Raw genomic sequence first — 16,668 nt, forward strand, 5'->3', positions numbered from 1 at the left:
AAACATTTGTTCTGACCAAGTCCTTTCTAGTATGAAGATATTCATTTCCTATTCCATTCAAAATTATATCTTGCTATCTGAGTCTTGGTTTTAGCAATGTGAGGCAAGAAGTCAAAGAAAGAAATTCATCAGATTGAAAGTTACACAATATGCATGTATGGTTTCAATTAATTTATGGGTAGTTTGAAGGACATGTTATGAGCAACTAGATTTGTTTAAATGCAGGAACTTTATATTATTATTATTATTATGATTGTTCAGATATCTCTATGTAGTCAGAAGGCTCATCCTGGATGACCCACACTAACTTTTATACACATAATGCCCATCATTCCTCTCCTTAAACTTATTAACTGTCAGGGCACTCACAACAAATTCTAGCAATTGATTCCACTCACTCACCCACCATTCTCCAAGAAAAAAATGTAGTCCACACACACACACACACCCTTACACAACTCCTAGTTCTCTCTCTCTCTGTTCATCGTGTATCAAAAATTTCTTCGGTGTCAATTATATGAACCCTTTTAATGTAAGTTTCTATCATGTCCTATCTTTTCTACTTATCAAACTTTGCAATCCAAACACCTTGAACCAAATACTCATAGGGAGCATTTCACAGATCTGTCACCCTTTTGGTCACTGGTCTCTGAGTCCTCTTCAACAGATCCTTAACCCCCAAGTAACCCAGGTGACCAAATCTTGCATGACAGTCAAGATGCAACCTTATCATAGCTTTAGAAATAGCCTTATAATACCCTCCCTATCTTAACTTAGTATGTTTTTCAACATCCAAGTAACCCTTTGAATTATTTTACCAACTTTTGCAATATGCCCTCTGAACTTCAGCTCTCTGTCCACCATTATCCCCAAGTACCTAATCTCATCAATTTCCTGCAACCCAATACTATCAATGTGATACACAATATGCAAACTTTTCGACCCAAAGTGCATAACCTTACATTTTGCAACATTAAATTGAAGATCCTGTAGTATATGTATGTAGCATAGTGCCCTTCCGCAATGAGTCCTTGGACTCCTTGGAGGTGTCACATAATAATAATAATAAGAAGAAAAGGTTCATTGACTATTGTTGATAGCAATGTTTTCCCACTGGTTCAGGAAACAAGAGTATACAGAGAATTTGAAATTGGAAGTGATCACCATTTAATTTTGAGCATTATAAAATTGAATTTCTTATTCAAAAGAAGAGTGTGTAAGAAAGTTTTAAAATTAATCAAAGTTGAGCAGTTTTCAGAGGTGAACTGTAGACTCAGATACACAAACATTATTCAAGAAAAAATAAAAGAGATTGGAAACAAGAACTTTATTACATTGGGGTTATTAATTATCATTTATGGAAAGGTAATTAAGATAATTATTTAATAAAAGTCCTGCCTAAATGTAAATTTATAACACGTGAAGTCATTACTGAATGAATTAGCAAGTCTTTCACTTTTTTATAATGGAGGAATTAGACATTGGTTAACATACCTACTCTCCAACAACAAGCTGTGGTTTCAAAGTCTGAAACGGACATAGATAACTGATTATCTTTAGGTGTGAGATGAATTTCGCTGCCCAATGTGAGAACACTGCACTGCTTATTAGACTATGTAAATAATAATAATAATAATTTTTAAAAAAAAATGTTTAAAAAATTCCTTATCCCACCACAGTACTGATCTACTATACATTTATGGCCTTTTGTGAGCAGGAGACGCATAAAATATGATGGCATGTCTAGTAATAAATAGCTTTTAAAAGTTATTTGTTTCTCAGTACAGACATTAGTTAATCTTCAGAAACCTCAGAGTTGTAAGTTGAACTGTGTTCATCATGCAATCAGTGTATAACTCTGTCTGTTCTGTTATGAAGATAAAAGTATTTAAATCTTGGATTATTTCAAGTGCTAAGCTTGAATTATTTTGCCTCTTCATTTTAACCATTCATCATGCTTTTAGGGATTAATGAGCACCTGTCCTAAACAAAAGCAAGTAATTTGTTAAATTTTAATTTTTTTCAGTACCTGATGATTACTGTTATAATGATGCTGGTTGTGGAACTGGGCACATTTGTGAAAATAACAGATGCATTGATGCCTGTAGGACACATGATACTTGTGCTTATGACAAAGCATGCATCAATAGGAGATGTCAGAATCCATGCAGCTTCTTTGGAGCTTGTGGATTTGGAGCAGAATGCCATCCAGTTTATCATGAAGCAAAATGCACATGTCCTACAGGTTATGATGGAAATGCTAAAGTCAGATGTACTCCTGGTATGTATTACTGTTTCTGAATATTGCATTTATTTTAATCTTTTTTTTATATATATCATATTTGTGATATATTTTTATGGCAGGCTGAGCTTGAATTGGATATTAGAAATAAAATAATGACTCATTCTCAAATAATAGCGTAATGGCAGCCATGTGCTAGCAGAAGTGAAAAACTTGCTTTTTTAAGCTTGTTTATTATGCACTCTTATTGATTTCGGTATTAATCTGTTTGTTAGTCCTGTTAATTTTACATAATTTAAGAGAAGGAGAATTTTTTAAATTTAAATTATAAATATTCAAATACCTTTATTATAATAAGCTAAGTATTTGATCCTTTTGATTGTATATTGACTTTTTGCAATTTATTATGCATCATGCACAGCTGAAAATGCTATTCCAGAACTCAGCCACCACTATTTATTGAAAATAAAATAATTTGTTTATTAGTCAAGCATTTTTATTGAATATATTGCTTGCTAAACAATATATCCATCAATTTATTAATTGAATTTACCGAATAATTAGATATTTGGTAAACATAATATACAGGAAATCTTTCAATTATCCAACGACAGCAAGAGAGTGACTTATGTATTGAAGTATTAAGTATTGAAGGTTTCATAACTGAAAGTACAGTTACATGATACTGTACCAGAAGTCCAATGACACACTGAACCATAAGGCTCACTTCGAGGATTGGTTTCATAATGGTAGAAAAATGTAATTAATTTATATTGAAAGTAAAAGCAAATTAAATAGCTAATTTAAATAGGCTTAATATCACAATATTTAAACTTATTTCTGTATTTTTTATTACAAAAGAATGAATTCAGTTATGCCGTTTGTTTTCTAAAGTTTTGGTGGCATATATTAAAATAAGTGAACCATTATTAATTATTACAAAATTAATTAAGTTAAAATCATTTGCAGTACTGAAGAAATTTGCAATGCTACTCTTTTATTGAGAGTTACTGATAATAAGATATGCATTTAATACAAATTAGAATAAAATTTCAATTCATCATATGCAGCTGATGTGAAGAAGAACAGTTTCATTGAAGGTGGGGAGAGATAGCTGTTACTGTAGCATATTGCAGCTTTGTGGAATTCTTTATTGCTCAATATCTTCATCTGTGGTTTGCATATTATTAATAACAAATCTTTATGGAGTCAACAGACCCATTGTAAGAGGGGGGTCTCATTCAGCCAGGCAATACATCTATCAAAATGAACCCTAAATTTATTCACTCAGGAGCGTGTATAGCTCAGTGGATGTGCCATTTGCACACCATGGCACTTGACCACATGAAGGAAGACTTGGTTCCAAATCTGATCAGCGACTAGAGGAAAATTTTCTAAGCCTTTTTTCAACCAGTTCGCAAATTAATCGATCTCTGGCATGGGCAAGTGGGTTTTTTGTTCTGTAAACTCAAGAAAATCGACTGTAAAATCCATACTATATATTGTGTTAGGGACCATGAGATGGTGGCAATTGTTGAGCCATCTCTTCCCTGCATGCTGCTTAATTAGCCTTGGGCCAACTATTTCTGATTGGCTACCAGTGGTGTTTGAACTGCCAACTTAGTCTGCAAAAGTTAAATACGGCTAAAATGGCCTCGCCTACTCCCTATATGGGAATAAAAGGCACTTTATTTATTTATTAATTCATAAATTTACAGCACATTCTGACAGTGCATTCTCTTATCACCATTCTCCATAAAAAATTTTTAAAAAATCTGGTTTTCATTCCTTTCTTCACATCCTTATATGTTTACCTTCTTTGTGCCCCATGCACATATGCCAAGATCCATTTCTTCCAGATACCTCTGTCTTGTGCCACTAATTCTTTTTCTCTGCAGCTCTGCCAACCAGTCATTTTTCTTTCCTTTTCTGTCATTCTCTGCCAAGTTGGTTTAGGCCTTCTCTTTTTTCCTTCTGAGATCCAGAAGGAGAAGGCCTAAACTAACAATTCTTAGTACATATCTCCATTTCATTTTCCATTTGTGTTTTTTTTTTTAATTTCACTGATGATGCTTTTTTTTTTTTTTTTGCTCAGTCCATATATGTAATTCATTGTCTGCTATATACTAGGGCCAAAATAGTTTCAAAATTTTACACAAACATTTTTTTCAAAAGCTGTTTATTTTAGTTTCTTGTTTTTTGGTTAGTTTCCATGTCTCTAATCCATATAATAATGCAGTCATAACATTGCTATTAAAGATCTCTGTTTTGGTTTTATTAGTTTATTATGATATTTGGATGATTTCCATATAATTGTTCAATTTTCTAAAAGCAGTATTTACCTCTCTTTGCATTATATCACCATCAATTCCACCTTCAGTATCAACATTATCCCCAAGTATGTAAATATCTTCTACTGCATGTTGATCACTTTTAATTTCATTGCGGCATTTGTTTACTGTTCAAATTAAGAACTTTTGTTGTAATCATATTTATTTTAGGACTAAGAAAGGTGTTTTATTCTTCACCTCTTGCACTCCACTCTAAGCAGAATCCCCTCACCAACTTAAACATTCTTGTGAACAGATCTAGTCACCTGGATTTCTATTTCTTGGAGATGAGGAGGAAGTGGAGAGGATCACAGGCAAGTTACCAAGATGGTGCAGGTGTATGGAATGCATCTTATGAAGATAAATTAAAGTTTTGTGGTCTACAGAAATTGGTTGATAGGCAGAAAGGGGAATTGAGACATACGAATGATTGATATGATTGTGGCATACAAATTACTCAAAGGTTTTTGCAGGATTAATACAGAGGAAATTTTTTGAGAAGAGTTTGATGGGAGAATTGGGGGCCATTCTAGGAAATTTGACAAAAGTTATGAGTACTAGATTTTTTGATTGGAGAGTGGTGAACAAGTGAAATAGGTTGCCAGAGTCAGTTGTGGTGCCATGACTGTGAATGAGTTCAAAGCAAAAGTATGATAGATATTGTGTGAATATTGGCAGTGCTTGGCATAATGTCAAGGGCCACCTTTAAATGAGTCTACAGACTCCATGGAATTGTCCATGTAATAATAATAACAATAATATTTTTGCAATTTTAGAAAAAACACCTGAACCTGGATGTCTTCATGATGAAGCTTGTGGCATTGGTTATATCTGTGAAAACAGAGATTGTGTTGGTAAGTATCCTTGTATTATATTTTTGTAAGTAAATAAGTAAATAAATATATATATATATATATATATATATATATATATGCTGCAATATAAAGTCTTAATAATTAGATACATATTTTTAATTATACATCTGTACTAACTGTTCATCAGTATGGTTGAAGTTTTAGTTTTTTCTTTTTTTAGCCATCTAGTTGCAAAAGCTACTTGGGCATCTTCATCTTTCTTGTATTTTGCACACTAGTGACATGTGGAACAGCAAGTTATATATATAAAGGTGAAAAATTAACACCAAATGTTAACATTCATCACAATTGTTGTGTTAATTTATTTTTAGCAGTATTAATAAGAACACAGACTGATAAAAAAATAATAACTATTTGATTGGAAGGCAATTTCAAATAGAGTGATGTGGGCACACTTCAAAATGGGGAAATGGGCAATGAAACTTATTTCTGCTTATGGTCCTGCAGAAGGTTCTTCTAAGGAGGAAGTCAAAGAATTTTTTGAGTCATTAGAGCAGGTAGCTGATATAAAGAAAATAGAAGCTGTCCTTGTTGGAGATTTAAACAGCAAAGTAGGAAATGATTCCCACCAGGCATATAGGAATGTTTTGGGAAAATTTGGAGAAAAGAGCAAGGCTATAATGTTAAGTACTTGCTGAATTTCTGCTTAGAATATGAACTAGTCATTACTAACACTATAGTCCAACATAAAGATGTGCACAAGTTGACATGGAGAAAAATAACAAAAGCCTCATTGACTACGTCATTGTTGATAGTGATATCTTTATGCTCGGTTCATGACACAAGAGTGTACAGAAGATTTGAAATTGGAATTGACCATCACTTAGTTTTAAGTAGCCTAAAACTGAATATCATATTGAAAAGGACAGTAGTATGTAAAAAAGTTGAGCAGCTTTTACACGTAAATTATTGACCCAACCATACAAACATTATTGAAGAAAATTTGAAGTAGTTTGAAAACAAGAACTAAACCTTGTAGTCTCAGTGGCAAACTCAGAAGAAAAGATTGATTGATTCAGCTAGAGAGGCATTTGGTGAAGTTGTCTGTAAGGATAGAAAAATAAGAACACTATGGTGAGCACAAGAAATTAAAGAAGTGGTTCTGGAAAAGAAGAAAGCATACTGAACATTCCTAGTTCCTAGCAAATACATCAGCAGATATCCTCAAATTATACAGAGAGAAAATGTAAGAGAGCTGAGCTATGTGTAAAAGTAGCAAAATAAAAGTCATGGGAAGACTTTGGTAACACTATAGAAAATAAATATCAGGAAAGTGACAAAATGTTCTGGAGGCTATTGAAAAAAAAGCTCAAAAATGGAGGAAAGCATATTGGAAAAGGAATCAAAGATGATAAAGGTGACATGAACACTGAATTAAGGATATCCTAGATATCTAGAGTAATTGCTTTGAAAGATTGTTAAATGAAACAAGCAGTGTCAGAATCATACTAGAACATTTTTGTGAGGAATGCAAAGAGGAGTTCATATCGATAATTGAAGTAGAAAAAGCCATAAAAAAATTGAAGTATAGAAAGGCAGCTAGAATAGATAATATTTGACCAGAAGTGCTCAAAATAGAGGTATAAAAGTTTTACAGTGTCTGCAATTCAGAGATCCTAGTCAGAATGTTGAATTTGAAATGATTGGAGTAGAGCTCTAATAGTTCCCATCTATATTAAAAAAAAAAAAAAGGAATAAACTCTTACTTAATCCCAATTTTTCACAACCTCTTTTCAAGTATGCATATATAAATCTTACCTGGAACATTTAGTAGAGAAATTCCTCACCTGTATGTAGGTAGCCTGCTGAATAAATTTATATGGAATAGTTAGCCCAAACATCAAAGTAGCAATATATAAGACAGTGTTCAAACCAATTTTAAGTTATGGATGTGATAGTTGGGTTAGAAATAAAGCACTCGATCAAAAACTAGAGACCACAGATATGAAGGTTTTGAAAAAATTAGGGTAGTGAACAGGTGGCAGAATCATATAAAAAATTGAGATATTAAAAAGAAGGAACTCAACATTGTTACCATTCAAGAATGTGTAAGCAGAGCTAATCTAAGGTGGTATGACCACTTAAATAGAATGGGGTGAGGAAAAGTTAGCAAAACAGGTGTTTGATGCCAAGATGACACGAAAGAGACTTGGAAGAAGACTAATTTGATAAGTTCTAGGTGGATTGATTCAGTCAGAAGTGTCTTAGAAGCACTAAATAAAAATTGTGGATAGAAAATTAATAATAATGTAAAGTTAATCATGCAGTGCAGGTATATATCAGGAAATTGATGATGATTATGATGATAACATCCACCTCCCTTTTTACCTTTTCTGTCTTCACAAAAAAAAACAACATCATACCCTTTCCATCTCTATTCCTGTCAGAATGTCACCTTCTTCCAACCACATTATACTTAGGAATGTAATTTTTTTATTTAATGAACTTGATCAATGAAGCAGTGACATTCCTCTTATTTCTGATACATGCCTTTCCTTAGCCATTCCTCTCTCTCATTACCCATCCTGGAATCCTGTCTAGACCTAAATGCTCCTTCCCTACATCACAAGTCAGCACATTTCTTTTTTGTCTACTCACACATATGCTTCTTCTTCAATCATCAACCTTTTCTAATGGTATGTATGTCTGTCTACCCTGACTTCCTTTCCTGTTTCTCAGTCTGTCTTGCACCTCTGCTCTTTCTCATTCTCATCAGTCATATTTATTATTTACTTCTCTGTTCATAAGTACTCCTTCAGTTCCTCCTATATAACTCTTCTGCTCTTCCACATCACTTCTTCTGTGCTCAGGTTCATTCTCCACAGTCATTACTCTCCCTTCCAACAAGAGTCTATCCAGATGACTTACACCAAAACCATTCTGATGTAGTCCATCACTCTTATACAGTTCCATTCAGAACTTATTGTACACATTCACAGATGGCACTTATTTCTCTTCACACATTTTCACTAGCATACCATTCATGTTTTTACTCTGCCTCACTTCATAACTGTCATACTTGAGCAACATGCTGACTCACTTTCCTACTACACTATTATTTTTTATGCTTCTCAACAACCTCCTGATATTCATTCTTACATTCTCCTTGTTTATAATCAAGTCATTCATTTCTGCTACCAGTACCAACTCTTTTGCTCACTTACTCCTCATATTCATTGCCTTGGTCACACTACGCATTCTCTCTCTCTCTCTTCAGGGAAACAACCTTCAGCATCCTCTCATTCACCACACTTCTAATAATCAATGTGGCTAATGACTGATTGGTATCAGTACTGATGCCAATGATATGGTAGGATAGGATATTAGAAGGGGGGGGGCTACTAATGATGATGATAGCAAAGGAAATGTGCCCAGTTAAGGTAAATATGCATGGTGGGGAAGGTGGAAGTAGTCAGGACATGATAATTAGTGTGTGTGATATTGTTATAGACTGGCAATGAGAAGAACAGTGACAAGGAAATATTTAGTCAGATTGGTTTAGCAAATAAAGAGAATGAAAGAGACTCCAAGCCATGTTGGAATTAAAGAAATGAGGCTGCAGATACTGTTGTTAGGTCAGCACATTTTTCAAGCTTCCTCCATCCATACACTGATTATTGGCAGGTCATAAAAATAGAAACTTTTATCCCAATGGCAGTCATCATAGAACAGAGAGAGAGAGAGACCAATAATAAGCTCTATCAAATCAAGCCTAAAATTAAATTGTGGCAGTCTAGTCTACACAGGGACCATAAAGAGGAAGTTGTTCTTGTTGGGTCAGCATAGATAGTGATAATCTTACACTCTCCTTCCTATTGAGGGATGAAGACATGCCTATCTGTGAGTTGTGTCTTATATTTATTATAAGTCGATTATATTTTAATCAACTGCACTGCCTTATTTTAACAATGGGCACAGTCATTATTTTAGTCACTTTCATAATTTGTCTGAGCTCTATACACTCAGTCACATTTTATCAGATGCATCAAGTGTCACCCTGTTTTTTAAATTTTTATAGAGTATCAGTGTTTACCATTTTATAAATTATGTACATCAGTTTTTATTACTTTAATGTATTGTATATATATTCTTTTAAATTCTGTTTTTAAATTATGTTTTTTGAATTTTTTACACTTTTTAGTACTGCTTTTTACACCTGTTTTCTACACATCTTTTACATGTTTTCTTACACTTTTTAGTATCTGTTTATGCTGTTTTAACTGTTTACTACCTTGTATGTTGCTAAAACATGTTTCATTTGCTTTCATATACAGATTTTTAGAGCTATATATGCTACTGATTTATTACATTGTGTACTGATACAGCATGACTATAGATGTCATATGTGACTAGTAGAAGAGAAAATGGTTATGGGAGGAATAATATTAGTTGATAGAAATGGCTGACTGGTTCTATCATTCTACTTTATAATGGAGATTGACAAAACTGAGGTTTCAAGTTACAGTCCTATCTATATTATTTTGAAGTTGTAGCTAAGGTAATAGTAAAATTCTTGGTAAAAGACCAAAAGGAAAGCTAGAACAAGATGGACAGACACCATTCATCAAGATAACATTATCATATTAAAATGTCTAAACTGGAAAAGTAAAGTTTAGATAGGCAGAATTGGAGACAACAAATCCAGGAGGCCAAAGCTCAGTTTGGACTGTAGAACTATAAAAAGACGAAGATGCTAAGGTATTAGAGTGGTTATTGAGGACTGGGATCCCAAATTGAATTAATAATAGCAGGATTCTGTACAGGAATCAGCATGGATGATAAAAGAGAAGGTTACGTTTTATCAATTTACTTACATTATTACAACAGGATGACATGTATTGGATAGGGGAGAATGGCCGTGCAGTAGCTTCAAAATATGCTTCAAAATCTTTTTTTGGGATGGGGGGGAACCGATATCTAATAGACAGCCAGTCTTCTATCCAACTCACTAATAATTATCCAACTCGATATGTCTCAAAATATCAATCTGTCATCTGGCAATCTGTGAAAGTTTTATTTTTTCAAAATCTGAGATATGTACAGTAGCATATCTGAGATATGTTAGGGAATTTTTTTAGCAATGTGGCCAGTAGGAGGAAAATGACTGTGGAAGAATGACATTGTGGGATAAAAATGGGAATAGAGTGACTGATGCAGAGGACATAGTGGAATTGTTCAATGAACACTTTATTGGAGTATTTGATCCTGGAGGAGTCAATTTGAATACTAGAGGGATAGGGCAGGTTCAAGGTTTAGAGGTATCCTGAGTACTCTGGATGTCAGTAAAGCAATGGGACTGGATGGTATTTCACCACAAGTTTTGAGAGAATGTGCTAGGGAACTGAAAGTCTGGCTGCAGGAAAGTTACCCATGGAATGGAAGGAAGGTAATATTCCAGTCTGCTACCGCCCTTATGCAATAGGCGGTAGCAGACTGGAAGTGTTTAATTATAGGCCAGTTTGTGTCATCAGTAGTTAGTAAGATCTTGGAGAAAGTAGTGAGGGACCATACACAGCATTGGGCAGATGAGGGTAATGTTATCAGTGAGAGTCATCATGGATTTGTGAAGGGGCACTGTTGTTTTAGCAATATGCTAGCCTTTTATAATAAAATTACAAGAGCATTAGATGAGGGAAAGGCATATACTTCCATTTTCCAGACTTAGCAAAGGCATTTGACAGGGCACCACATGATAAGCTGATATTCAAGTTGCAGCACATGGGTCTAGATGTCATATTGGTCAACTGGATTCAGGATTGGCTGTCCGATAGGTATCAGAGAGTTGTGTATGGTGGAGCAATATTAAAGAGGCAGAAGGTTACAAGTGGGGTTCCACAGGGCTCAGTACTCGGACCTATATTGTTTAACCTTTATATCAATGACATTGTCCATGGATTGCAATGGGATATTCAGTTGTTTTCAGATGATGCAAAGCTGGGAAGGATTATTAGTAATGGTGCAGATGTGGTAGCCCTGCAAGAGGATTTAAATAAGCTAGATAGATGGGCAAATGAATGGAGGTATCAGTTTAATGCAGCAAAATGTAAGGTCTTGAGGTTTTGGAAACATCGATGGGATGCTGCATACTCTATGGGAGGAGTTATACTGGAGGAAGTAGGGGAGACAAGAGATCTGGGGTTGATGATTGATAGAAACCTGAAATTTAGGGGACATATTGCAAAGGTAGCAAAGGTAACACAGAGGATTGCTGCAATAATGAGAAAGACACTGACCTGCAGAGATAAAAGGGTTATCATTCCGTTGTATAAGACTGTGATCAGACCACACTTAGACTATTATTTTCATATCTGGTCCCCAGGATTTGAAAGGGGGATAAATTAACTGTGGAAAAGGTACAAAGGCGAATAACAAAGATGGTGTTAGGATTGTAAAATGTTAGTTATGAGAATTGGCTGAGGGAGTGTGGACTGCAGAGTTTGGTGGATAGAAGAAGGAGAGGTGATATGATTGAGACTTTTAAACTGTTGAGAGGTGGTTACAGGGTTGACACTGGGAAGTTCTTTCGCTTGGTTGAACAGCGAGAGGGAGTCATGACAAGGGGCCATCCATGGAAGTTACGGAAGGAAACTGTGAGCAAGAGGGTGAGGAGTGGTTTCTTTGCATGGAGGGCGGCTGAACCATGGAATGCATTGCCTGATAGAGTGGTGAGAGTGAGAATGGTCAGTGCATTTAAGGAGTGGTATGATAGGCTTTGTGTTTCCTAGGACGGACCTCCCTCAGTGAGTCTTGATAGACTTGTGTTTCTTAGAAAGGACCTCCTATGATGAGTCTTTTGAGTCCATGGAGGCCTGAATAATAATAATAATAATATCTGAGTTATGTTACTACACATATCTTTACAATTCTAATTTTTTTATGAATGGATAATTTTCCTTACTTTTTTTTTTCTAATAAAAGTTTTACAATTTTGTATCTAAATATTCTTACAAATCCTATATTTTGATCTATCTAATGTTTTTTTTTTTTTGAAAGCTGATGATTATTCATAGTAGTATTGGTATCTTTTGTTTAGAGGGATGTCGCAGTGATTACCAATGTCCTCTTGACAAAGCATGTATTAGAAGAAGATGTGAGGATGTCTGTATTCAACCAGGAGTATGTGGTGTTAATGCTCACTGTATTGCTGACTCTCATCGACCTGTGTGCAACTGTCTTTCTGGTTTCATAGGAAATGCAAGAATTGAGTGTAGACTTGGTAAGTGTCATCGATGATAATTAAAGACATATAATGTATTTTTTTGTTAACTTCTCTGTCATGATGGTTATATATGCTAGTGTCCAGAAGCTTAGCATAAACTACATTTTTGCTTGCATACAAAAAAAATTTTCATGACTACAGCTAAATGTGGACATAAATTTATTGCCAGCATACTAATAAATTATATTACACAAAAAATGCATTATAAATTTCATATAAATAAAATTGCAATATGTTTATGGCAAAAGTTACAAATTTCCTAAGGACATAGTCAAGGAATTAATGTACAGTGCTTACAGAAAACTATGTGGAGAGACATTTCAGTATGGAATATGTCCACCTCAAACTGCGATGCAGCTCTTACAACATTGTGCTATGCTTAGCACTAAGTGATTCAGGAGTTCTGGAGGCAAACTGGGCCACTCCTCCTTCAGAACAAAAATAAGACCTTATTTGTTTGTTTGTTTTCTGTAGGGGAATTTCGAACAGCAATGCATCTCCCTATTGTGTCCCAAACGTGTTCTATGGGGTTGAAATCTGGGGAGCATGCTGGCCACTTGATTTGATTAATAATCTTGGTCTCCAGAAGTTTCTCCACTGCTTGTGTACAGTGTGTGGCATTGTCATCCATAAAAATGAATTCTTTGACTACAACACCACAGAACAATAAAACTCAACATTGAAGAAATTCATTACAATATTGTTGACCAGTCATAATTCCTTTTTTTCAGCACTTGTAGCTTGGTGTGTCCATTGAGCATAATGCCTCCACACACCATGACCCCAGCACTGCCGTATTTATTCCTTTTAACAATATTCTCATGATGGTAAGCAATACCACTTTCATGCTGGATCAAGTGTTGTCTAGAATCAGAGGAAAGACTAAAATCACTCTCACCTGCAAAGAATACATTAGACCATTGGTATCTTGTCTAATTTTTATGGATATACCACCACTGAAAATGTGCTGTACGATGAGCTGTGGATAAAGAGACACAGACTTTAGGCCTTTGGGCATATAGGCCTATTTGTTGTAGATGTTTTGCCACAGTTTGTCAAGATATCCGCATACCCGTGCTTCAATGGAGTTGACTTGCAAGCTGACTTGCTGTGGTGCATCTGTTACATTTTGTTGTTATAACCAACTAAAAATCTGTCTTCATGCTCCAGTACATCAAGGGCAACCTCTTAGAAAATGCCTGGAACACATTCCATTGCTTTGAAACTCTGCCCAGACCCTGGATACAGTGGTATGTGAGATTCCAAACTCTCTGGCAATATCAGTAATTTTGAAGCCTCCTTCAAGCTTTCCAATAATTCTTCCTCATGTGAAATCATGTAGATGATGTCTTTGAGACATTGCAAGACATTCAAGTTTGAAACTTATTCCTTCATGAAAAGAGATTCCATCAAATACAATTTGCTTAGTGCAGCCTTTTGCCTTTTATCCTGTTGAGTGTTAACATGTTATCCCTTAGCACATAATTTGAAAATCTGAATGTGTACCCACTTTCTACTCAGAATCGTCAGTTATACAAATTGCCACAAGCTGATTCATCTGAATTTGTGGTTGTAATCTTCAGAAATAGTGTTCGTCCTTAGGTTTTGAATACCAGTATATAATTACAGTTCATTTTGTCATTATTATTCATTATGTATGTTCATTTTGGATTCAGACATAAAATATAACTTGATCCATACTGATTTCATTTTTCTTTAGCTAAATTTTGATAAATTCTTTTGCTTTCAGAGGAGCAGCCTGAGTGTCTCCATGATAAAGATTGCCCTGTTCAGCACATTTGTGAATACCAAAAATGCATTTGTAAGTAGTTATGAGTTCATCAATTATTTCTTTATTTCAAATCTAACAAGAAATTAGTTTAAAAAAAATTTGATTTCTTATTAAATAAAAATGAGGGACTACACTGTTTCATAAAAACTTTTGCAAATTAGATGTCTTCTTATAAATGAGGTGTCATCAGTTAGTAAATTTTTTAAATACCGCTTTAAAAAAATTTAAAAAATAAAAAATAAAAAACTCATAGACAATGATGTATTTAGTATTATTAAATAAAAATTTACTTTTATTGGCCATTGAAATTGCAATTATGTCAATCTGACAAATATTGTTTTATATATATATTTCACATAAATGTACAAATCTCTGTTTGTTTACAGTTGGCTGCCGTGATGATCAAAACTGTGGCCTCACTGAAGCTTGTATTAATCGTCTTTGTCAAAACCCATGTGGCGTCTTTGGTGCATGTGGTAGAAATGCTGTATGCAAGCCTATCAACCACAAACCTGAGTGTTCTTGTCCTCCAGGCTACAGGGGAAATTCAAATATTCTCTGTGAACAAGGTAAAAATTATTTGTAAAACTAAACAAATATTAATTGATATTATATTTGAAAATCATGAGGAATCAGAATTTTTGGATAACTGAAAATTTACATGATAATTCCCTCAGTAGGATATATATATGTATATTTATTTATTTATTTATTTATAAGTGGGTGGGAGCCTTTTGTCTTCCACCCATGAAAGGTTTCATTTGTAAACCTATAGTGCATTCATGCCATGGCTGAGCTAAGAAATATTTTTAATATTTTTATTGGTTTCATATATTTTTTGTCTTTTTTTTAATTTATTTTTACATAGCCCAGAAACCCTGCTCTAGAAACCAAACATGGAACTCTTTCAAGTCACTTCAGACCTCCAATCAGCAGGGTGGTAGTCTCACATTGGCCAATAAAATTCTTCTATTACCTAAAGACAATTACAAACATCCATGCTCATGACAGGAAGCCTGTTAGTTGGACGGCAGATACACTAACCACTCAGCCATCCAGGCTTGGATTTCCTCACAACCCTGAGATGGTTCTATGACATCTTTCATATTCACAAATTTTATTACCAAAATTACATCTGTTATATCCACTAGAAGTCCACTGTAATGAGAGTTCACAGCAATGGAAAAAAATGTTAGATGCATTTTGAAAAATGTATAGCACCTATTGGATTTCTTTTGTCAGTCCATCATTGTTATGCAAGTTACTTCTAATTAATTTTTCCACATTCTTGCTGTAGAATGTATACATTTTGATATTATCTCTGTATGTAAATTGCTGCTTTTTCCTTACCTTTCTTATAGCTAGTCATTGCACAGATATTACTGGTTGGCAAGTGGATAACTATCTGCTATCGAAACAACAGGCTGTGAGTTCAAATCTCACTGCAGGCATGTCTTTAGGTAGTTGATGAATTTCGTTGTCCGTTATCACCACATTGCAAAGGAGGCTTTAAGTGGCATGTTTTATCTCGAGAGCAGGGTTAATTATCTAACCATTATCCCATCCATAGTATTAATGTACTAGAGGTTTATAGCCTTTTGTGGATGAAATTCACATAAAAAAATGAATTCCCTTACTTTGAATGATAATGTTCTAAATGAAACAAAAGAGAATGGATAGTTCCACTGGACACTATCCATTCTCTTTCCACAAAAATTCATTGCCCAAGAGTAGCAGTAACAATTAAGCCATGCTGCCACTGCCAAATGTAAATTTACATCTGGCAACATGGCTTCATTGTTGCTGTAAAATTGTAAAATACTGTCAAATTCCTAAAAATATAGAGACAAAGGGCTTAATTTAGCATAAGTAAGATATTGAAGTGGAGGATATTATGGATCCAGCTATAATTTATATAATTTATACCCAAATGTAAAAAGAAAAAAGTTCTGATAATTTTATTATTATTATTATTATTCAGGCCTCCATGGAGTCAAAAGACTTATTGCGGGAGGTCCCTTCTAGGAAACACAAAGTTTATCATACCACCACACCTTAAACTCATTGACTGTTCTCGCTCTCACCACTCTATCAGGCAATGCATTCCATGGTTCAACCACCCTCCATGCAAAGAAACCACTCCTCACCCTCTTGCTCTCGCTAATTGATATCCCGACCTTCCAATTCCTCCCTCCATGAAACTTCCCCAA

The 16,668-nt window shown here is 34.5% G+C and overlaps 1 protein-coding gene across 1 annotated transcript in view; it reads left to right on the forward strand.

Moving 5' to 3' along the window:
* LOC150101923 (uncharacterized) overlaps positions 1 to 16,668 on the forward strand; it is a 1,001,066-nt gene that overhangs the window by 798,914 nt on the left and 185,484 nt on the right. The window contains exons 117-121 of the mRNA XM_090399931.1: positions 2,027 to 2,281; positions 5,349 to 5,426; positions 12,481 to 12,663; positions 14,417 to 14,488; positions 14,845 to 15,027. Of these exons, the coding sequence (XP_090256057.1) occupies positions 2,027 to 2,281; positions 5,349 to 5,426; positions 12,481 to 12,663; positions 14,417 to 14,488; positions 14,845 to 15,027 (771 nt within the window). The remainder of the gene's footprint in view (positions 1 to 2,026; positions 2,282 to 5,348; positions 5,427 to 12,480; positions 12,664 to 14,416; positions 14,489 to 14,844; positions 15,028 to 16,668) is intronic.

Source organism: Typopeltis vanoorti, chromosome 11 (assembly GCF_054136105.1).
Source record: "Typopeltis vanoorti isolate ZY-2024b chromosome 11, IOZ_Tvanoo_1.0, whole genome shotgun sequence".
Lineage (NCBI taxonomy): Eukaryota > Metazoa > Arthropoda > Arachnida > Uropygi > Thelyphonidae > Typopeltis > Typopeltis vanoorti.